At 45.4% G+C, this 25168-nt stretch overlaps 1 protein-coding gene across 1 annotated transcript in view; it reads left to right on the top strand.

Moving 5' to 3' along the window:
• The window catches only part of LOC121003296 (deoxynucleoside triphosphate triphosphohydrolase SAMHD1-like), a 204260-nt gene that overhangs the window by 114119 nt on the left and 64973 nt on the right, over positions 1-25168 (top strand). The window contains exons 7-8 of the mRNA XM_040435024.1: positions 13961-14069; positions 18931-19022. Of these exons, the coding sequence (XP_040290958.1) occupies positions 13961-14069; positions 18931-19022 (201 nt within the window). The remainder of the gene's footprint in view (positions 1-13960; positions 14070-18930; positions 19023-25168) is intronic.

Genomic DNA, 25168 nt, shown 5'->3' with positions numbered 1-25168 from the left:
CCCTCCCACCCAATTAGGTATTGTAGTCTTCCCCGGTGGATCCTGGAGTCGAGGATCTTTGCGACAGCGTATTCTTCTTCACCCTGTACCCTCACGGGTGGTGGAGGGGCGAGTGGCGGCCTGTGAAGGTGTTCTCCACGTATGGCTTGAGGAGTGAACAATGGAAGACAGGGTGCACCCTAATGGAGTCCGGAAAGTCGAGCCGGAACGTGACCTCGTTGATTTGTGCGGTGATCCGGAACGGACCCATGTATCTTTGGGCCAACTTTTTGGAGGGGACCTTCAATCTGAGGTTCCTGGTGGACAGCCACACCTTGTCTCCCACATGGAAGCCCGGGGTGGGTTTGCGACGTCTGTCTGCTCCCTGTTTAAAGCGCCTCTGGGCAAGCTGGAGGTTGTCTATAAATTTTCTTTTGTGCCTCCTGTAGGGTTGTTAGGCGTTCGGCCACTGCTGGGAGGGTGGAGGCGACGGGTAGGTGGGGAATGAACACCGGGTGCGAGCCTGTGTTAGCAAAGAAGGGGCCGTGGTTGGTTGAGCTTTGCTCAACATTGTTGTAGGAGAACTCGGCCGTGGGGAGATGATCAAGCCAGTCATCCTGCAGGTGGGAGCTGAAACAGCGTAGGTACTGCTCTAGGGTCTGATTAGTTCTCTCCGTCTGCCCGTTTGACTGAGGGTGGAAAGCGGAGGACAGGTTCACTTTAACCCCGAGCGCCAGGCAGAAGTTCTTCCAGAACTTTGAGGCAAATTGTACGCCTCGGTCGGAGACCGCGTCGTCCGGGATCCCATGCAGCCTGAAGACTTCTCTGAGAATAAGATTGGCCGTCTGTTTGGAGGTGGGTAGGCCTTTGAAGGGGATGAAATGGGCCATCTTGGTGAGACAGTCGACCACGACCAGGATAGTGTTCATCCCTTTTGAAAGAGGAAGGTCTACCACAAAGTCCATGGAGATTGAGCCCCAGGGGCGGGAGGGAATCGGGAGAGGTTGTAACAGACCCACGGGAGAGGAACGAGGAGTCTTATTGCGGGCACAGACCGTGCACGAGGAGATGTACCTCTTGATGTCCTCCTTGTATGTTGGCCACCAGAAGGAGCGGGAGAGAAGCTCCTGGGTCTTTCTTGTGCCAAAATGGCAGGCCACCTTGGAGTCATGGTTGAGTTTGAGCACTTCGAGCCGTGCGATTTCTGGTACATATAGTTGTAGGTCCTGATGAAACCAATGACCGTTCTTAAACGTAAGGCTGACATTCTCTGTGGGGTGGGTGAGGAAGGGGTCATTTTCATATCCTTCTTTGATTGTGCCCAGGAGTTCTTTAGAGTAGGTGGCCCCTACGACCCTTCTCTCGGGTAGGATGTTATTTTGGCCCTTGTTACTCTGTGAGGGCTCGGAAAACATTCTGGAGAGGGCGTCAGCCTTGCCGTTTTTTGATCCAGGGCGATAGGTGATGAGAAAGTTGAAGCGGGAAAAGAATAGGCTCCATCTGGCCTGTCTGGCTGAGAGTCCCTTAGCGCTGCGGATGAACTCGAGGTTCTTGTGGTCCGTTAGTACGATTATGGGGTTGGTGGCTCCCTCCAGCAGGTGTCTCCACTCAGGGAAGGCATCCTTGATCGACAGTAGTTCTTTGTTCCCAATGTCATAGTTCTTCTCGGAGGGGGACATCTGGCGGGAGAAATATGCGCACGGGTGTAATAGCATCCTCTCCCCTGTACATTGTGACAAAACTGCCCCCACCGCGGAGTCTGATGCATCCACTTCGACTTTAAATGTCAGCTCGGGGTTCGGGTGGATTAGGATTGGAGCAGAAGTGAAGAGGAGTTTCAACTTGGTGAAGGCCTCCTGGGCCTCGGGTGTCCAGGAGAAGGGGACTGCCTTCTTGGTGAGTTGGGTGATTGGTGCTATGACCTTGGAGAAGTTCCGGATAAACTTCCGATAGAAGTTGGCAAAGCCAATGAATCTTTGTATCTCCTTCTCGTTTCTCGGAACGGGCCAGTCATCACAGCTTGGACCTTCCCCGGGTCCATACTTAGGCCCTCAGGGGAGATGATGTATCCGAGGAACTGAGTGGTGGTTCGCTCAAACTCGCATTTCTCTAGCTTGATATAGAGAGAGTTCTGTTGGAGTCTCTGCAGTACCCTGCGGACGTGTTTGCGGTGCTGCTCGAGGTCTTCAGAGAGGATCAAGATGTCGTCCAGGTAAACGACTACAAACAGATCCAGCATGTCCCTGAGGACGTCGTTAATGAAGTGCTGAAAGGTGGTGGGAGCATTGCAGAGTCCAAAAGGCATGACCAGGTACTCGAAATGACCATAACGTGTCCGGAAGGCGGTCTTCCATTCGTCCCCAGGGCGGATTCGGACGAGGTTGTAGGCCCCTCGAAGGTCGAGTTTAGTGAAGATCTTCGCTGCCCGGAGTCTCTCGAGGAGTTCTGAAATCAGTGGGAGCGGTAGTCTATGCAGGGATGCAGGGAGGAGTCTTTTTTCTCTACGAAGAAAAAGGGGGCTCCCGCTGGGGAGGTAGAGGGCCGGATGAACCCCTTCCTCAGGTCCTCGTCCAGGTACTCTTTCAGAGCCTTGAGTTCAGGCTCTGAGAGGGGGTATTTCTGCCCCGGGCAACAGTTCTATAGGACAGTCGTAGGGTCGGTGTGGTGGCAGCTTGTCTGGATTTTTCTTGTTGCAGACATCCTGGAACTCGCTGTATTGAGGGGGTAGAAGATCCTTGACGGATAGTTTTGAGATGGTGGTGTCTTTGGGTGGAAGGACGGGTTTGTGGGAGCAATTTAGCGAGCAGAACTCGGACGGGAATCGTATGCAGCGGGTTTCCCAGTCCACCGAGGGGTTGTGGGTGGCCAACCATGGGATGCCCAAAATCACTGGGAACTTCGGGGAGGCGATCAGCGAGAAGTGGATCCTTTCACGGTGATCTGGTTCTATGAGGAGTTGTAGTTCGGTGGTCTCGTGAGTGGCCGGCCCCGAGGAGAGTGGGGATCCGTCGACGGTTTCCAGGTCAACGGGGGCTGCCTTGATTGTCAGTGGAATGTTCTTTTCGCGGGCGAAGGTTAGGTCCATGAAGTTGCCTCCCACCCCGGAGTCTAACATCGCTGAACAGGGGAGTTGTTGCCCCTCAATGTCGATAAGGATGGGGACGATGAAGTGGGATCCATGAGCCGCCGTGTTGTTATTTTCAGGGGTTGCTGGCGGGGTTGGAGTCTGTGGTTGCTCCTTTAGCTCCGTGACGGCAATAGTCTTTCGGATCTTATGAGGACATTTGATGGCAAAATGACCTGGCTCCCCACAGTAGAGGCAGAGGTTTTCGGCCAGCCGTCTCTCCTTCTCAGCTGTGGATAGAGACCTACGTAGAGCGTCGACCTGCATAGGTTCAGTTGCTGATTGGGGGTCGCGCTTGGCGGTGGAAGAGAAGGAGTAAGTGGGTCTGTGGTCCATGGACCAGAGTCTTTCTTTCTTCCTCTTGGAGAGTCTTTAATCTATCCAGATGCATAACTGAATGAAGTCATCCAGATCGTCCGGGGCCTCAACTCTGGCGAGTTCGTCCTTTATTAATTCGGACAGGCCTCGCCGGAATTGGCTTATCTGTGCCGCTGGGTTCCAGGTGGTGTCCGTGACCCAACGGCGAAACTCGGCGGTGTATTCGGCGACGGAGCGTCTCCCTTGCCGCAGACCATGTAGTCGCGCCTCGGCTGTCGCACAGCGGTTGGGGTCGTCGAAGACTTGGCTCATGGCGGTGATGAAGTTGTTTAGGTTGTCCAGGAGCTGACTGTTAGTCTCCACGTAAGGTGATGCCCATGCTAATGTTTCATCCGTCAGGAGATTGACCATGAATAGCACCTTCTTTTTCTCGGTGGTGAAGGGGGCCGGGTACATCTGAAAATAGATGCGGCATTGGTTTAGAAACCCCCGATACTGGCGTCTGTCGCCGCCAAATCTTGATGGGAGTGGCATGCAGGTATCTGAGGCCGCGCCGCGGACGTCCAGGAGTTGCCTCTGTAGTTCAATAATCTCCCTTTGCTGGCTTTGGACTATGCCTTGGAGCTGGGCAAATTTCTCCTGATATGCAGTACCAAATTCTTGAAGTTCGGAGACCTACTTACGCAGAGTGGCCATTGCGGACTCCATAGTGTGTGCTGATTATTCTGTAACAGTCCTACAGGCTCACCTGAGTCAGAGGACCGCTGGCTGGAGGTAGGAGTGGAGCCCAGTGGCAAGGACCGCAGGCAGGTAGTAGGTGCAGGAAGTCTGGCAGAGGCGTAGTCGGTAGGCAGGCGGTGGGTCAGGGCAGGCGGCAGTAAGCGTGGTCAGACAATCCGGATGGCAACAGTGGTAGCAGTTCAGTAGGTAGGGACAAAGCAGAAGAGTAGTCGGTAGGCAGGCGGTGGGTCAGGGCAGGCAGCAGTAAGCGTGGTCAGACAATCCGGATGGCAAAGGTGGTAGCAGTTCAGTAGGTAGGGACAAAGCAGAAGAGTAGTCGGTAGGCAATTCTTGGTCAGAAGTGGACTTCCAGTAGTAGCAAGAGCAGCAGATGAGGAGAAGCTTGATCAAGGCTCAGGAGCTCAATAATCAGCAAACTGGAGTGCAAGGGGCTGGACTTATATAGGGAAGTACCGGGTGTGGGGAATCAAGGGTGATGACCAAGGCTTGGCAAGACTGAGGTTAACTAATAGGCTTCAGGGAGGAATGTCCAGAGAGGACGGTAGCCTAGTAAGCAGGGCTACCGCCTGGGATGTGGCTGGTCACGGGTTCGAATCCCGACAGAAGGTCTAAAGTTACCTATAAATACTGTTACAATTAGAAGACATCTATGTGAAGCCAAGCTGCCGCAAAGTCTCACTGTTGAAAAAAAGACATGTGCTGAAGAGGTTACAATTTGCCAAAGAGCACATTGACTGGCCTAAAGAGACATTTTGTGGACTGATGAAAGTAAGATTGTTCTTTTTGGGTCTATTGGCCGGAGACAGTTTGTCAGACGACTCCCAAACACTGAACTCAAGCCACAGTACACTGTGAAGACAGTGAAGCATGGTGGTGCAAGCATCATGATATGGGGATGTTTCTCATACTAAGGTGTTGAACCTATTTATCGCATACCAGGGATAATGGATCAGTTTGAATACATCAGAATACTTGTAAAGGTTATGCTGCCTTATGCTAAAGAGGAAATGCCCTTGAAATGGGTGTTTCAACAAGACAACTACCCCAAACACAACAGTAAACGTGCAACATCTTGGTTCCAGACCAACAGGATTGACGTTATGTAGTGGCCAGCCTTATCCCTGGATCTTAATCCAATAGAAAACTTGTGGGGTGACATCAAAAATGCAGTTTCTGAGGCACAACCAAGAAATAGAGAAGAACTATGGAATTTAGTCCAATCATCCTGGGCTGGAATACCTGTTCACAGGGGCCAGAAGTTGGTTGCCTCCATGCAACACAGATGTACAGCAGTTCTCAGAAACAGTGGTTATACAACTAAATATTAGTTAAGTGAGTCAAATGAAATGTTTCAGTTTATATAGTGAATGTTTGAGTTTTTAAAGAAGAATACAAACACTGCTATTTTTTTGAACAGTCTAATATTCACTTTTCTTTAAAAATTTTTAGAGGAACAACACAAATTTGATATATTTTTCTTCATGTTTTGATTTGGAATAGAATGTGTAGTGTTCCCAATGCATTTGTGTGTATGGAAATAAAAGCTGTTAGAAGGATTTGGAGCTTTATTCACTTTTTTAAACACACTGCTATTATTTTGAACACAACTGTATGTACCAATACTGCAGGGATTGAGCACATATGGGGTATTGCCATAAACAAGAGGAAATGAGTAACACAATATGGGGTGCATTTCCTCCAGTTCCCCCTTGTGAAAGTGAGAAATTTGAGCCTAAAGTCACTTTTGCTAGAAAGTGTTTCCTAATTCTAAGAAACACCTTTGGGGTCAAAGTGCTCAGTACATGACTTGAAAGATTCCTTGAGGGGTGAAGTTTCCAAAATGGGGTCACTTTTTGGGATTTTTTTTACTGTAGGGGTATCTTTCAGTTGCGACATGGCGCCTGAAAATTATTCCTGTGAAACCTGCGCTCCAAAATCCATGTCGCTCCTTGCACCCTGTGCCCTGTCGTGTGCCCATACAGCAGTTCACGACCACAAATGACGTGTTTCTATAAACTGCAGAATTGGGGTAAGGCCTCCTGCACACAACCGTATGGCTTTTTCAGTATTTTGCTGTCCGTTTTTCACGGATCCGTTGTTCCGTTTTATGTTTCAGTAGTGTTTTTGCTTCCATTCTGTTTTTCCGTTCTGTTTTTCGATTTGGTTTCTGTTTTTGATCCGTTTTTGCGGATCGCAAATGGAAACGGAAGCATACGATAATGTTTAAACAGTAAATACATAAAAAAAATTGGTCTGGGCATAAAATTTTCAATAGATTGTTCAGCAAAAACGGAACGGATACGGAAGACATAGAGATGCATTCTGTATGCATTAGTTTTTTTTGGGCGGACCCATTGACTTGAATGGAGCCACGGATCGTATTTGCGGGCAATAATAGGACTTGTTCTATGTTTGAACGGAACGGATATATGTTCAAACATAGAACATGTCCTATTATTGCCCGCAAATAACGATCCGTGGCTCCATTCAAGTCAATGGGTCCGCCAAAAAAACGGAATGCATCCATATGTCTTCCGTATCCATTCCGTTTTTGCGGAACCATCTATTGAAAATGTTATGCCCAGCCCAATTATTTTATGTACTTACTGTTTAACATAAATCACTGCGAAAGGTGCATCACAATGATATGCAACTGACAACACTGGCTAATCGCTCAAGCTGATGTTAAGAACTGAGACTTTAGTCAATGTATTCCAGTCAGGAACACATCGGAGCCCTTTTGCACCACCGTCAAGGTATCTCAGTGTGGCATGGGTTCCTACCATTAGACTACCTACGGTGTGTGAACACGGTCTGAGAGGTGCTAAGATACAACTTACAGCCATTCTCCAACATACCTCCATAGTGAGATCACTCAGGTAGTGGAAGAGATGATAAGGCTGTAAGCCCCACCTATAACAGGCCATGTGACACAGGCTACCAGGTGCAACAGAATGCTACCAGGTGCAACAGAACATTCCATGGTACATTCCATACATATAAAGAAAAATAACTGAAATAAAGTGGCCTAAATGGGAGGAAATGCTCAAAAACCTCAAACACTGTGGCGTGTTTATAACCGGGGGAGCAATTCCTCCGCATGTGATCCGTTGCTAACGGCAATCCTCAGCAAAAATCCATACAATGGAGGATGTCGGCAGCGGACCACATGCACCACAATGGCATCCTACACAAGATGTTATAATGTTTGGATACAAATATAAAAATACATAAATCACTGCGAAAGGTGCATCACAATGATATGCAACTGACATCACTGGCTAATCCCTCAAGCTGATGTTAAGAACTGAGACTTTAGTCAATGTATTCCAGTCAGGAACACATAGGAGCCCTTTTGCACCACCGTCAAGGTATCTCAGCGTGGCATGGGTTCCTACCACTAAACTACCTACGGAGTGTGAACACGGTGGTGTAAAAGGGCTCCGAGGCTCCGATGTGTTCCTGACTGGAATACATTGGCTAAAGTCTCAGTTCTTAACATCAGCTTGAGGGATTAGCCAGTGTTCTCAGTTGCTTATCATTGTGGTGCAAATAAAGGAAAAAAGTATTGACTCAGATTTACCACTTACATAAAGTACAATGTGTCACAAGAAAACAATCTCAGAATCAGTTAGATAAATAAAAGCATTCCAAAGTTATTACCACATAGTGACACATGCCAGATTTGCAAAATTAGGCCTGGGCAGGAAGGTGAAAACAGGCCTAGGGTAGAAGGGGTTAAAATAATGGGGCTCATTATTTATTGTCCTACTGCCCCCATTCTCCCTGCTGTGAACACCCAAATCTGTGCTGTAATGCACAGTCCAGACTGCTGTGCCATGGTTATGTAATGGAGAGGACTTGTGCGCATGCACAGCAGTCCTGACAATGTATTTCAGTGCAGCCTTAACCCCTTGTACCCCAGGCCAGTTTTCGCCCTCCTACCCAGGCTATTTTTTGCAAATCTGACATGTCATTTTATGTGGTAATAACGTTGGAACACTTTTACTTATCCAAGCCATTCTGAAATAGTTTTCTCGTGACACATTGTACTTCATGATAGTCATAAATTTGAGTCAATATATTTTATCTTTATTTATGAAAAGAATCAAAAATTTACCAAACATTTAAAATAATTAGCAATTTGCAAAATTTCAATTTCTTTGCTTTTAAAACAGAAAGTGATACCTCATCAAATATTTATTACTTAACATTCCCCATATGTCTACTTTATGTTGGCATCATTTTGTAAATGTCATATTTCTATTTTTAGGATGTTAGAAGGCTTAGAATTTTAGAAGCAATTCTTAAAGTTTTTAAGAAAATTTCCAAAACCCACTTTTTAAGGACCAGTTCAGGTGTGAAGTCCCTTTGTGGGGCTTACATAGTGGAAACCCCCTATAAATGACCCCATTGTAGAAACTACACCCCTCAAGTTACTCAAAACTGATTTTACAAACTTTTTTAACCCTTTAGTGTTCCACAAGAATTAAAGGAAAACGGAGATTACATTTCTATATTTCACTTTTTTGGCAGATTTTCCATATTAATCCATTTTTTTCTTTAACACATTGAGGGTTAACAGCCAAACAAAACTCAACATTTATTACCCTGATTTTGTGGTTTACAGAAACACCCCACATGTGGTCGTAAACTGATGTAAGGGCACACGGCAGGGCACAGAAGAAAAGGAGCGCCATATGGCTTTTGGAAGGCAGATTTTGCTCAACTGGTTTTTAAATGCTGTGTCCCATTTGAAGCCCCCCTGAGGCACCCTTACAGTAAAAACTCCCAAAAAGTGACCCCATTTTGGAAACTAGGGGATAAGGTGCCAGTTTTATTGGTACTATTTTGGCATACATATGATTTTTAATTGCTCTCTATTACGTTTTTTGTGAGGCAAGGTAACCGAACAATTGCTGTTTTGGCAACGTTTTTATTTTTTACAACATTCATCTGACTGGGTTAGATCATGTGCTATTTTTATAGAGCAGGTTGTTACGGACGCAATGATATCAAATATGTCTTTGTTTTACAAATTTTACATAAAGCATTTTTGAAAAAAAAATTATGTTTTTGTGTTTCCATTTTCTAAACGCCAATTTTTTTATTTTTCTGCCGATTGTCTTGTGCAGGGGCTGTTTTTTTGCAGGAAGAGTTGACATTTTTATTGGTACCATTTTTGGGTACATATGATTTTTTGATCATTCATTATTACACTTTATGGGGCAAGGTGACCAAAAAATTTGTTGTTTTGGCACAATTTTTATTTATTTATTTTTACAGCATTCACCTGAGGGATTAGTCATGTGACTTTTTCATAGAGCAGATCGTTACGGTCATGGCAATACCTAATATGTATACTTTTTCTTATTTATTTAAGTTTTACACAATAATATAATTTTTTAAAAAAAATTATGTTTTAGTGTCTCCATAGTCTGAGAGCCATAGCTTTTTTTTTATTTTTTGACCGATTGTCTTAGGTAGGGTCTCATTTTTTTGTGGGATGAGGTGACTGTTTGATTGGTACTATTTTGGGGGGCATGTGCATTTTTGATCGCTTGCTGTTAGGCTGGGTTCACACCTGAGCGTTTTACAGCGCGTTCCTACGCGCTGTAAAACGCACAACAAGGAGAAACCAATGCTTCCCTATGGGAATGGTTCTCACCTGGGCGTTTTACAGCGCGTACGATCGCGCTGTAAAACGCCCGACGCTCAAACAAGTACATGAGCGTTTTTTCGGGCGTTTGTCGCGCGTTCCCGTACATAGACTTTCGGGAACACGCAACAATGTGTGTTCACTTTGTCTCTGTATGCGCGCTTGTAAACGCCCGTACAATCGCGCATACAGAGCGCTCCTTTCAGAACGCTCCTTTCAGAACGCTCAGGTGTGAACTGAGCCTTACACTTTATGTGATGTTAGGTGACAAAAAATTGCTTTTTTGGCAGTTTTAATTTAATTTTTTTATGAAATTTTTTTTACGGTGTTCACCTGAGGGGTTAGTTCATGTGATATTTTTATAGAGCAGGTAGTTACGCACGTGGCAATACCTAATGTCTACTTTTTTTTATTTATTTCACTTTAACACAATAATAGTTTTGAAGCAAAAAAAAAACATATTTTAGTGTCTCCATTGTCTGAGAGTCATAGTTTTGTTTTTTTTGACCGATTGTCTTAGGTAGGGTCTCATTTTTTGCGGGATGAGGTGTCTGTTTGATTGGTACTATTTTGGGGGGCAGACGCCTTTTTGATCGCTTGGTGTTGCAATGTTTGTGATGTAAGGTGACAAAAAATGAGGGGTCAGGTCATGTGATATTTTTATAGAGCTGGTTGTTACGGACACGGCGATACCTAATATGTATACTTTTTTTTATTTATTTCACTTTAACACAATAATGCCTTTTTTTTTTTTTAAATGATGTTTTAATGTCTCCATGTTCTCAGGGCTATATTTTATTTTTATTTTTGAGCAATTTTATTATGTAGGGGCTTATTTTTTGCAGGATGAGGTGACGGTTTTATTGGTACCATTTTGTAGGATTGTATTCATGTATGAGAGAAAATCCGAATCGCACATCCTCATTCCTATACTTCTGATATGACAACTGTTTTCAAATTTCAGCATGATAAAACATGGCTATACAGCACTGTTATCAATCATTTGCTGTGCACTATTAGGAGGCATTAGTATACAGTTTGATCAAAGAGCATAGGCCCACTTACCGCGACAAGGTTGCCTCTTTTAAGTGGGGACCTACTCTAACTTTGGTGCGGCACCGTGTGGCGACCATCGCGCCTCCACACCGCTCCAGCAGGCAATGGGATCCAGCAGCCACACAGCGCCCTCACTGTGCGGCAAAGCCACCTTAGCCCTGGGTCCCATCACTCCACCAGCACAGCACAGAAGCAGCGACGGCCACCGTCCAGCACCGCATGTGAACTGGTGCAAAGAGCTCACCTGTTCAGCTGTGCGGCTGCTGGGTCCCATTGCCTGCTGGAGCGGTGTGGGGGGCGCGGAGGTCGCCGCACAGTGCAGCGCCAAAGTTAGAGTAGGTCCCCACTTGAAAGAGGCAACCTTGTCGTGGTAAGTGGGCCTATGCTCTTTGATCAAACTGTATACTAATGCCTCCTAGAAGTGCACAGCAATAGATTGATAATAGTGCTGTATAGCCACGTTGTATCATGCTGATATGTTAAACAGTTGTTATATCAAAAGCATAGTATTGAGGATGTGCAATTTAGATTCTCTCTCTCACATTGACCATTTTGTAGGACATGCACCTTTTTGATCACTTGAGCACTTTTTGTGATGTAAGGTGACAAAAATAGCTTTTTTTGACACCGTTAAAAAATTTTTTATGGTGTTTCTCGGACGCGGTGGATCATGTGATATATTTATAGAGCTGGTCGTTACGGACGCGGTGATAGCTAATATGTTTTTTTTTTCCTTTTTTATTTTTTTATTATAAGATCAGGGGAAAGTAATTTCTTTCTATTTTTACTTAAAATTTTTTTTTTTTATTAAAAACACTTTTTTTGCATTTTTTTTACTTTTTTTTTTGTCCCACTCTGGGACTTCAACTTTTGTATTGTAATGCATTGCCTGTTAGTGTATTACACTGAGTATTACACTAACTGGTTGCCTAGGAGACCCAGCCTGGGGTCTGATCTCCTCGGCCCCCATAGAAGGCAGGTCCCGATGCCGTGCAAGGCATTAGGGAGCCTGTGCCTGTGCATAGCATCATCCCGAAAAATGGAAACACTAAAAACATGATTTATTGTGTAAAACAGAAATACATTGAAAAAAAAAAATTGAAATATTAGCTATCATCACCTCTGTAATAACCTGCTCTATAAAAGTATCATATGATCTATCCCCTAAGGCCTAGTTCACACAAACGTTTTTTTTGCGAGTGTACGGGCCGTTTTTTGTGTTCCGTATACGGTCCGTATACGGAACCATTCATTTCAATGGTTCCGCAAAAAAAAAGGAATGTACTCCGTATGCATTCCGTTTCCGTATTTCCATTCCATTGAAAGATAGAACATGTCCTATTATTGCCCGCAAATCACGTTCCATGGCTCTATTCAAGTCAATGGGTCCGCAAAAAAAACGGAACACATACGGAAATGCATCCGTATGTCTTCCGTATCCGTTCCGTTTTTGCTGAACCATCTATTGAAAATGTAATGCCTAGCCCAATTTTTTCTATGTAATTACTGTATACTGTATATACCATACGGAAAAACGGAACGGAAAAACGGAACAGAAACTGAAACACAACGGAAACAAAAAACAGAACGGATCCGTGAAAAACGGACCGCAAAACCCTGAAAAAGCCATATGTTCGTGTGAACTAGGTCTAAGGTGAATGCTTTAAAAAAATCATATGTACCCAAAAACAAGCCCCTACACAAGACGATTAGCAGAAAAATAAAAGAAATGTAGCTTTCAGAAAATGAAGAGACAAAAACATGATTTTTGTTTTCAAAAATGCTTTATTATGTAAAACTGAAACAAAAAAAAAATTAAAAATACACATCACATCCATATCAACCTGTTCTATAAAAACAACACATGATCTAGCCTGTCAGGAGAACTCCGTAAAAAAACAAAAATAAAAACAGTGCCACAACAGCAATTTTCTGGTTACCTTGCCTCACAAAAAGTGTAATATTGAGCGATCAAAAATCATATGTACCCCTAAATAGTACCAATAAAATTGTCACCTTATCCCATAGTTTTTGGGAGTTTCTACTGCAGGGGTGCACCATCGATTAAAATGTGACATGGCAAATTAAAATTATCACAGGGAAATCTGTCCTCCAAAATCCATATGGCGCTCTTTCCGTTCTGTGTCCTGCTGTGTGCCCATATATGGGATGATTTAGTAAAATTGCTTTTGTTAGGCTGTTAACCCTTTCTGTGTTACAGGAAAAAATGGAAAATCTGCAAAAAAGTTAATTTTTTACATTAATTCTTATGGAACACCTAAAGGGTTAACAAAGTTAGCAAAATCAGTTTTAAGGGTAGTAGGTTCTAAAATGGAGTCATTTGTGGGTGATTTCTATTATGTAAGCCCCACAAAATTAACTGAATTAATACTTAAAAAAGTGGGTTTGGAAATATTCTTCAAAAAGTTCAAAATTGCTTTTAAAATTAAAAGCCTTCTAATTTCCTAAAACATAAAATGGCATCTACAAAATGATGCCAACATGAAGAAGAAATATGGGGAATGTTAATAACTATTTTATGAGGTATCACTATCCATCTTAGGCTTTGTTCACATCACCGTTCAGCCTTTCCATTCTCCTGCTCTGTTTATTAGCAGGAGAATGGAAAGGACGGATTTGGCACATAACTGAGCTGAACGGATCCTAAGGACCCCATAGACTATAATCGGGTCCGTTAGGTTTCCGCTCAGAAGAAGATTTTGGAGCGGAGACAAAAGTCGTGCATGCAGGACATTTGTCTCCACTTCAAAAATCTTCTGAGCAAAAACCTAACGGACCCCATTATAGTCTATGGGGTGCTTAGGTTCTGTTCCGCTCAGTTATTTGCCAAATCCGTCCTTTTCGTTTTCCTGCTCCTAAACGGAGCAGGAGAACGTAAAGGCTAAACCCTGATGTGAATAAAGCCTTAAAAGCAGAGAAATTCTAATTTTACATATGATACATTTAATGATACATAAAATGAAACATGCCAGATTTGCAAAATGTGGCCTGGTCCTTATGGTGAAAACTGGCTTGGTTTTGAAGGGGTTAATGAAATAGCTCTCTTTTTCTCTTTAATATAGGGATTGTCATCATCTGGGAATGCAAAATAACTTTGATTACAAGCGATTTCTTGAATTTGCCAGAGTCTGTGACACTCCTGATGGGAAGCACATTTGTATTAGAGACAAGGTAAGTCCTTTCCATTAGAAAAATATCAACATAGAGAGCAGCACATGTTACTGCACATCGCCAGTGTTCTGCCAAACCTCTATACCTTGCCAAAAGTCTATACCGGAAGTGACGCGGCCGCACCGGAAGTGACGAGATCGCCAAGGAATCAGCTGGAGGAGGGTGTGCACACCGCGCGTGTGCACTTAGGGGTACAGAGATTTTGCAACGCAAAATGTTTCATCAGATCTCCCTACCCCTGAGTGCGCAGGCGCCCACAAATCATCAGTTGCAGTTCAGGTCTACTATGTGGTGAGCTCGGTATCCAGCACTCAGCTCTGCGGTAAAGATGAACTGCAACTGATGATTTGTGGGCGCCTGCGCACTCAGGGGTAGGGAGATCTGATGAAACATTTTGCGCTGCAAAATCTCTATACCCCTAAGTGCGCACGCGCGGTGTACGAAGTACTTCTATCGTGGCGCTGCAATAATTCTTTGCTAAGCCGGTGGATATGCGCTTGCGCAGCGCCGCGCACACCCTCCTCCAGCTGATTCCTTGGCGATCTCGTCACTTCTGGCGCAGCCGCGTCACTTCCGGTATAGACTTTTGGCAAGGTATAGAGATTTGGCAGAACACCGGCACTTGCCTATTGCGGACAAGAATAGGACATGTTCTATTTTTCTCGGGATCGGAATTGCGGACCTGGAAGTGCGGGTCCGCACATTGTGCGGCCCCATAGAAATGAATGGGTCTATAATTCCGTTCCGCATAATGAGGAACAGAATTGCGGACGTGTGAATGGACCCTAAGGGTATTCACAAAGCAGAGATGGCATATGTACAGGAGAGGTGTCTGTACAGGCATCCCAGAAGTCAGACCCTAGCGAACCAATATTTATTGCCTATCCAGTAGATAGGAGATAAATGCTGTCCATGGCATAACCCCTATAACCATGCCACTCAATTTACCATATCTTTTTAATAAAGGCAATTTTTTTTTTACTTTCTATTTTTAAAAGTTATAGGGCTTATAATTGAACCTGTCAGGTGATTCCTGCCGCCCTATCTGAGAGCAGAATATAAAGCTGAGCTCCTTGATGTATAGGTTTATATGGTTTGGAGATGGATTTATGAGTAAAAAGCAGAATGTGCTGACCGGACACAGCAGATGCAGGGCCATACAAACGCAGATCCGAGATCTAACACGTTGAGTGGTGCTTGTTTAAAGGGCATTTACGTGGGCAGATGCAACTGCAAGGGAAATACCCAGTTTGTGATCGTATGGGTCATTCACATCAGTGCTATTATTTTCTGTTCTTCTGTTCTGTTATGGAAACAGAAGAATGGAAGTAATGGAAGTGTCAGATTTGGCACAGAACTGACACGAACGGAACCTAACAGATCCCATTGGTTCAGTTTATGTTCTAAAGAACATTTTTTAGGATCCATTCACACGTCCGTAGTGTATTGCGGATCCGCAATACACCCCGACCGGCACCCCCATAGAACTGCCTATTCTTGTCCGCAATTGCGGACAAGAATAGAACATGTTCTATTTTGTTCGGGAGCCGCGGACCGGAAGATCGGGGCCGCGCTTCGGAAATGCGGATGCGGACAGCACACTGTGTGTTCTCCGCATTTCTCTTCCAGCCCCATAGAAAATGAATGGGTCCGGATTCGTTCTGCAACGTTGCGGAACGGATCCGCACCCATTCTACGGACATGTGAATGGACCCTTAAGGTGAGAAAAAATCCTGCACGCAGGACTTTTCTCACCAATATTTTTGACAATTTCTGTGATGGAGGTTCCAACGCAGATGTGAACATACCTTTAGGGCCCATTCACACGTCCACACTTTGGGTCCGGATCTGTTCCGCAATTATGCGGAATGGGGACGGAAAACATGCGGACAGCACACAGTGTGCTGTCCAGATCCGCATCCCAAACTTCCGGTCCCCGGGTCCGCAAAAAAATAGAACATGTCCTATTCTTGTCTGCAGCTACGGACAAGAATAGGCATTTCTATTGGGTGCCGGCCCGGTGTTTTGCGGATCCACAATTTGCGGATCCGCAAAACACTGCGGATGTGTGAATGGACCCTTAAGCTGCAGCCTGGAAACACGACAGGACTGAGAAGACTTTTGGTTGCATCTTTTCACTTTTGCAGAGCCTCTTATACCAAGGCAGTTGAAACATCTTAAAGGGAGCCTGTCACCTGCACTATGCTGCCCCATCCTGTCCTTTCTGAGCTTGCAAATGGTACTTTTAGGCCCCTTGCAGACGAGCATGTCCAGATTAGGTCCGGATGCGTTGCGAATGCGTTCAGTGAAAATGCGCGATTTCGCAGGCAAAGTCATTCAGTTTTGCCTGCGATCACGTTCAGTTGTTCAGTTTTTATCAAGCGGGTGCAATGTGATTTAATGTGTTTTGCACGTGCGTGATAAAAAAAACTGAAGGCATACAAACAACATCTCTTAGCAACTATCCAGGAAAAACGTATCGCATCCGCACTTGCTTGCGGATGTGATTTTCACGCAGCCCCATTCACATCTATGGGGCCAGCGTTGTGTGAAGATTGCAGAATATAGAACATTCTGTGATTTTCAAGCAACGCACAAGTGATGTGTGAAAACCAACGCACATGTACACAGCCCCATTGAAATGAATGGGTCCGGATTCCATGCGGGCGCAATGCATTCGCATCACGCATTGCACCCGCACGGAATACTCGCTCATGTGAAAGGAGCCTTAGAGTGCTGACATGCCAAACCCCCTTCCCAAGCTCTGCCAGGGAGATAAGTCCCATAAGGCCTCTTTCAGACGGGCGTTGCGGGAAAATGTGCGGGTGCGTTGCGGGAACACCCGCGATTTTTCCGCGCGAGTGCAAAACATTGGAATGCGTTTTGCACTCGCGTGAGAAAAATCACGCATGTTTGGTACCCAAACCCGAACTTCTTCACAGAAGTTCGGGCTTGGGATCGGTGTTCTGTAGATTGTATTATTTTCCCTTATAACATGGTCATAAGGGAAAATAATAGCATTCTGAATACAGAATGCAAAGTAAAATAGCGCTGGAGGGGTTAAAAAAATAATAATTTAACTCACCTTAGTCCACTTGATAGCGCAGCCCGGCATCTCCTTCTGTATTCTTTCTTCAGGACCTGGGTAAAGGACCTGTGGTGACGTCACTCCGGTCATCACATGATCCATCACATGATCTTTTACCATGGTGATGGATCATGTGATGACCGGAGTGACGTCACCAAAGGTCCTTGACCTGTAATTAATGCTCACCACAGGTCCTGTTCAGCAAAGGAGACAGAAGGAGATGCCGGGCCACGATCAAGTGGACTAAGGTGAGTTACATTTTTTTTTGTTTTTTTTTAACCCCTCCAGCGCTGTTTTACTATGCATTCTGTATTCAGAATGCTATTATTTTCTCTTATAACCATGTTATAAGGGAAAATAATAATGATCGGGTCTCCATCCCGATCGTCTCCTAGCAACCGTGCGTGAAGCATTGCTTGCGGATGCTTGCGATTTTCACGCAGCCCCATTCACTTCTATGGGGCCGGCGTTGCTTTAAAAATGCAGAATATAGAGCATATAGAGCATGCTGCGATTTTCACGCAACGCACAAGTGATGCGTGAAAATCACCGCTCATCTGAACAGCCCCATAGAAATGAATGGGTCGGTATTCAGTGCGGGTGCAATGCGTTCACCTCACGCATCGCATCTGCGCGGAATACTTGCCCGTGTGAAAGGGGCCTAAGACTTGCTGGCACCACCCTACCACGCCTCCTGTCAATGCCTAGCAGGTTTCTTTCCTATGCACAATAGGAAATAAACCTGCCAGTCGTCATCATCAGGAGGCAGGGGAGAGATTCTCAGTGTTGGCGTGTGCTGCGGGATTCAGGACTGACTGGCTATGAGCTGAGCGCTGCGATTGGCCAGTGCTACGTCTGTATAGTCAGTTTAGATACTTTCTTCTGGTGAAAGGTCCTCTTTAAAGGGGTTATCCAAGTTTGAATAACCCCCTTTAGGATGCCCAGCCCCGCGACCCTGCACATACTTACCTGGTCCCTGACGCCAGTTTCTTCCAGTATCGCTCCACTGTCAAAAGTCAACATCTGTCAGGGATGGGGCTGCAGCCAATAGCAAGCCGTCATAGTGACTTGCCTCCTTGCATCACATGACGCAAGTGGGCTGGTCACAGGTGCAGCATGTTATTGGCTGCACATAGCCCCCTCTCATTGACAGATGTTGATTTCTGCCAGCAGGGAAGATGTAGCCACGTCCGTGGAGTGATTCTGGAGGAATCCAGCGTCGGGGACCAGGTAAGTATGTGAAGGGTCACGGGGCCAAGCATCCTAGAGGGGGTTAGTCAAACTTGGATAACTCCTTTCAAGAATAACAATAAAAATGATGGCGCTACTTCAGATTGTATTTGGTCGTAATCTGTGCCCTCTCTGTGCTAAATAGTCTGACTAGGACAGGGGTAGGCAACCTCCGGCACGCCAGCTGTTGTGAAACCACAACTCCCAGCATGCATACTTGCTCTGCTCTTCTCAGAATTCGTAGGCCTCTTGCACACGAACGTGCCGTGTTTTGAGGTCCTCAAATTGCGGATACGCGAAATACAGATGCCGCCCGTGTGCCTTCCGCAATTTGCGGAACGGACGGCCCATTATAGAAATGCCTATTCTTGTCTGCAAAACGGACAAGAATAGGACATGATCTATCATTTTTGCGGGGCCACGGAACGGAGCAACAGATGCGGACAGCGCACGGAGTTATATGTTACTTTTGGGGAAATTATATTGTGTAACCCAATACATACTATACAGATAATTAAACTGTCTGTCTCCACCATTATTTAGGAAGTCTGGAATATGTATGATCTTTTCTACACTCGGTACAGTCTGCACCAAAGGGCATACCAGCATAAAGTTGTTAAGGGCATTGAAATAATGTAAGTCTCTTTATACGAACTTGGGAATTGCTGCTTTTACATTTATGATTTTTTTTCCTGCTCCAGTTATAGGAGCAGAAAAACATAATTAATATAAGTCCTGGAAGTAACATATGACTGATAGTTACGACTATAATCAGGTCTGTCGAGTTTCCATTAGGGATTCCTTTATTTTACCAGACAAACAAGTCCTGAATGCAGAACTTTACTCTTATACAGTTCAGGGCCTGTGATGACATCAGAGGTCCTTAAGCTTTCATAGGCCTCATGCACACGACAGTATTTTTTCACGGTCCGCAAAACGGGGTTCCGTTTTTTCCGTGATCCGTGACCGTTTTTTCGTCCGTGGGTCTTCCTTGATTTTTGGAGGATCCACGGATATGAAAAAAAAAGTCGTTTTGTTGTCCGCCTGGCCGTGCGGAGCCAAACGGATCCGTCCTAAATTACAATGCAAGTCAATGGGGACGGATCCGTTTGACGTTGACACAATATGGTGCAATTTCAAACGGATCCGTCCCCCATTGACTTTCAATGTAAAGTCAGGAGTTAATATACCATAGGATCAGAGTTTTCTCCAATCCGATGGTATATTTTAACTTGAAGCGTCCCCATCACCATGGGAACGCCTCTATGTTAGAATATACCATCGGATTTGAGTTAGATCGTAAAACTCAGATCCGACAGTATATTCTAACACAGAGGTGTTCCCATGGTGATGGGGACGCTTCAAGTTAGAATATACTAAGAACTGTGTACATGACTGCCCCCTGCTGCCTGGCAGCACCAGTCTCTCACAGGGGGCTGTGATCCGCACAATTAACCCCTCAGGTGCTGCACCTGAAGGGGTTAATTGTGCATATCATAGCCCCCTATAAGAGATCAGGGGCCGACAGGCAGCAGGGGGCAGACCCCCCTCCCTCCCCAGTTTTAATTTCATTGGTGGCCAGTGCGGCCCCCCCATCCCTCCCTTTATTGTATTATTTTCACTGGTGGCACAGTGTGCGGCCCCCCCCCCCCCCCCCTCTATTGTATTATTTTCATTGGTGGCACAGTGTGCGGCCCCCCCCGCCCCCCCTCCCTCTATTGTATTATTTTCATTGGTGGCACAGTGTGCGCCCCCCCCTCCCTCTATTGTATTATTTTCATTGGTGGCACAGTGTGCGGCCCCCCCGCCCCCCCTCCCTCTATTGTATTATTTTCATTGGTGGCACAGTGTGCGCCCCCCCCCCCCCCTATTGTATTATTTTCATTGGTGGCACAGTGTGCGGCCCCCCCGCCCCCCCTCCCTCTATTGTATTATTTTCATTGGTGGCACAGTGTGCGCCCCCCGTCCCTCTATTGTATTATTTTCATTGGTGGCACAGTGTGCGGCCCCCCCGCCCCCCCTCCCTCTATTGTATTATTTTCATTGGTGGCACAGTGTGCGGCCCCCCCCCCCGCCCCCTCCTCTATTGTATTATTTTCATTGGTGGCACAGTGTGCGGCCCCCCCTCCCTCCCTCTATTGTATTATCATTGGTGGCCAGTGTGCGCCCCCCCAGCCCCCCTCTATTGTATTAATATCATTGGTGGCCAGTGTGTGGCCTCCCCTCTCCCCCGTCCCCCCCCCCCGATCATTGGTGGCAGCGGAGAGTTAGAAGCATCATACTTACCTGCGAGCTGCGATATCTAAGACCAGCCAGGAGCTCCTCCTACTGGTAAGTGACAGGTCTGTGCGGCGCATTGCTTAATGATCTGTCACTTACCAGTAGGAGGAGCTCCCGGCCGGTCACAGACAGCGCAGCTTGCAGGTAAGTATGATGCTTCTAACTCTCCGCTGCCACCAATGATCGGGGGGGGGGGGGGGGCGGGGGAGGCCGCACACTGTGCCACCAATGAAAATAATACAATAGAGAGAGGGGGGCGGGGGGGGGCCGCACACTGTGCCACCAATTAAAATAATACAATAGAGGGGGGGGCGGGGGGGCCGCACACTGTGCCACCAATGAAAATAATACAATAGAGGGGGGGGGCCGCACTGGCCACCAATGAAATTAAAACTGGGGAGGGAGGGGGGTCTGCCCCCTGCTGCCTGGCAGCCACTGATAGGGTGCTATGATATGCACAATTAACCCCTTCAGGTGCAGCACCTGAGGGGTTAACTGTGCGGATCACAGCCCCCTGTGAGAGACGGGTGCTGCCAGGCAGCAGGGGGCAGTCATGTACACAGTTCGTAGTATATTCTAACTAGAAGCGTCCCCATCACTATGGGAACGCCTCTGTGTTAGAATATACTGTCGGATTAGAGTTTTCACGAATTCGGATCCGTCTGTAAGAAAGTAACCTACGGCCACGGATCAAGGACGCGGATGCCAATCTTGTGTGCATCCGTGTTCTTTCACGGACCCATTGACTTGAATGGGTCCGTGAACCGTTGTCCGTCAAAAAAATAGGACAGGAAACACGGATCACGGATGCGGCTGCAAAACGGTGCATTTTCCGATTTTTCCACGGATCCATTGAAAATGGCACAATGGCCACGGATGCACACAACGGTCGTGTGCATGAGGCCTAAGGCTTTAAACTGCACTAATGATGCAGGGTACGCATCATCAATGCAGTTAATAAAAAGTCACATCAGGCTGCTGAGCGCTGGAACCTAAAGAGAGAAGACGTATAATAGAAATACTTGTACCTCTGTCACTCTTTTGACCCACTCCAGGTTATGGTTTACAAATTCTGATGTGTTAACATAGTGGTTTCCTACAATAAGTTTAGCAATACGTTTTCCAACACATTTTAGGCCTCCTGCACACGACAGTATTTTTTCACGGTCCACAAAACGGGGTCCCGTTGGTCCGTGATCCGTGACCGTTTTTTCGTCCGTGGGTCTTCCTTGATTTTTGGAGGATCCACGGACATGAAAAATGAAAAAAAAATCAAAGTCAAGTTTGCCATTGAAATGATAGGAAAAAACGGACACGGATCACGGACACGGATCACAATCTTGTGTGCATCCGTGATTTTTCACAGACCCATTGACTTGAATAGGTCCGCGAACCGTTGACCGTAAATAAAATAGGACAGGTCATATTTTTTTCACGGCCAGGAAACACGGATCACGGATGCGGCTGCCAAACGGTGCATTTTCAGATTTTTTCACGGACCCATTGAAAGTCAATGGGTCCGTGAAAAAAAACGGAAAATGGAACCACGGACGCGGATGCACACAACGGTCGTGTGCAGGAGGCCTTACCTGGGCAATAATTACTGATTGTGGTGACGCCTAGCAGGATTCTAAAAAAGCCATTGCCAAAAATAATTAAAATGGTGTAGGGAAGTGTTTCCCAAACTCTAAGGCCTCTTTCACACGGGCGTTGCGGGAAAAGGTACGGGTGCGTTGCAGGAACATGCTTCACAGAAGTTCGGGTTTGGGTTAGGTGCTGGGTAGATTGTATTATTTTCCCTTATGACATGGTTATAAGGGAAAATAATAGCATTCTGAATACAGAATGCATAGTACAATAGCGCTAGAGGGGTTAAAAAAAAAAAAATTTAAAATTAAACTCACCTTAATCCACTTGCTCGCGCAGCCCGGCTTCTCTTCTGTCTTCTTTTTTGCTGTGTGCAGGAAAAGGACCTGTGGTGACGTCACTCCGGTCACCACAGGTCCTTTTCCTGCACACAGCAAAAAAGAAGACAGAAGAGAAGCCGGGCTGCGCGATCAAGTGGATTAAGGTGAGTTTAATAATTTTTGATTTTTTTTTAACCCCTCCAGCGCTATTGTACTGTTATAAGGGAAAATAATAATGATCGGGTCTCCACCCCGATCGTCTCCTAGCAACCGTGCGTGAAAATCGCACCGCATCCGCACTTGCTTGCGGATGCTTGCGATTTTCACGAAACTCTATTCATTTCTATGGGGCCTGCGTTACGTGAAAAACGCACAAAGAGGAGCATGCTGCGATTTTCACGCAACGCACAAGTGATGCGTGAAAATCACCGCTCATGTGAACAGCCCCATAGAAATGAATGGGTCAGGATTCAGTGCGGGTGCAATGCGTTCAACTCACGCATCGCATCCGCGCGGAATACTCGCCCGTGTGAAAGGGGCCTAAGGCGTCAGCCAGTTTTTGGTTAGGTTTGGATGCAGTTTTGATAGAAGTGAACATATTCTGAGAACTCCTGTGGAATAGACCTTTTTCTGGCTGCAACAATTTCTTATTTTACTGTTTTAATTTAGGCACTTGCTTTGACGGCTGGGGAGGCACAGATGTCACCATGTTCTGGTAGTTGAAACCTCCATAGAAAAAGGTTTAGAAGCCCTGTTTTTGGGTACTTAACCCCTTAAGGACTTAGGGCGTACCGGTATTGCCCTATTTCCCGAGATTGCGATCCCCCGCCCGCCTCCTCTTGAAAATTCGTTGGTGGCTAGTGGGTATACCAGGGTGTCAGCACATTGCTGACACTCTGGTATAAACGGCTGACATCTGTGCAGATGTCAGCCATTTAACCCTTTCCATACCACGGTCCGTAGGGACCGCTGTATGGAAAAGGTTAACTGTCAGGGTCAGGGAGCTCCCTCCCTCTCCCATCGGGGGGCTGCTGTGCCTTTGCAGCCCCCCGATGGAGAGGGAGAGAGCCCCCAGACAGCCCCCCTCCTTACCCTTCCCCTTCTGCGAAGTTGTGGCCACAACTGAGCAGACAGGGAAGGTTCCCATGGCAACAGGACGCCTCCTCAGGCATCCTGCTGTCCATGGTGCTGAACAGATCTGTGCTAAAGGCATAGATTCAAACAAAGTGTAAGTAAAATACAGTACAAAACACTATATAGCGTACTGTACTGTATTATGCAGACATCAGACCCACTGGATCTTCAAGAACCAAGTGGGTCTGGGTAAAAAAAAAAGTAAACAAAAGTGAAAAAAAAGTAAAAATAAAAAAACACATTTATCACTGATTAAAAATGAAAAAAATCAAAGTCCCTACACATGTTTGGTATCGCCGCGTCCGTAACGACCTAATCTATAAAACAGTCATGTTACTTTCCATGCACGGTGAACGCCATAAAAATAAAAAAATAAAAACTATTAGGAAATTGAAATTTTGCCCACCTTACTTCCCAAAAAAGGTAATAAAAGTGATCAAAAAAGTCGCATGTACGCCAAAATAGTACCAATCAAACCGTCATCTCATCCCGCAAAAATCATACCCTACCCAAGATAATCGCCCAAAAACTGAAAAAATTATGGCTCTTAGACTATGGAAACACTAAAACATGATTTTTTTTGTTTCAAAAATGAAATCATTGTGTAAAACTTAAATAAATTTAAAAAAGTATACATATTAGCTATCGCCGCGTCCGTATCGACCGGCTCTAAAAATATATCACATGACTTAACCCCTCAGGTGACCACCGTAAAAAAATTAAAATAAAAGCTGTGTAAAAAAAGCCTTTTTTTTCATCTTATGTCACAAAAAGTGTAATAGCAAGTGATCAAAAAGTCATATGCACCCCAAAATAGTGCCAATAAAACAGTCATCTCATACCGCAAAAAATGAAACCCTACTCAAGATAATCTCCCAAAAACTGAAAAAACTATGCCTCTTAGACTATGGAGACACAAACATTTTTTTTGTTTTAAAAAATGAAATCATTGTGTAAAACTTACATAAATAAAAAAAATTGCATACATATTAGGTATTGCCGCGTCTGTGACAACCTGCTCTATAAAATTACCACATGATCTAACCTGTCAGATGAATGTTGTAAATAACAAAAAAATAAAACGTGCCAAAAAAGCTATTTCTTGTTACCTTGCCGCACAAAAAAGTGTAATATAGAGCAACCAAAAATCATATGTACCCTAAACTAGTACCAACAAAACTGCCACCCTATCCCGTAGTTTCTAAAATGGGGTAACTTTTTTGGAGTTTCTACTCTAGGGGTGCATCAGGGGGGCTTCAAATGGGACATGGTGTAAAAAAAAAAACAGTCCAGCAAAATCTGCCTTCCAAAAACCGTATGGCATTCCTTTCCTTCTGCGCCCTGCCGTGTGCCCGTGCAGCAGTTTACGACCACATATGGGGTGTTTCTGTAAACTACAGAATCAGGGCCATAAATAATGAGTTTTGTTTGGCTGTTAACCCTTGCTTTGTAACTGGAAA

Source organism: Bufo bufo, chromosome 6 (genome assembly GCF_905171765.1).
Source record: "Bufo bufo chromosome 6, aBufBuf1.1, whole genome shotgun sequence".
NCBI lineage: Eukaryota > Metazoa > Chordata > Amphibia > Anura > Bufonidae > Bufo > Bufo bufo.
The sequence above is the reverse complement of the archived record's forward strand: the minus strand, read 5'-3'. Positions and strand labels throughout refer to the sequence as shown.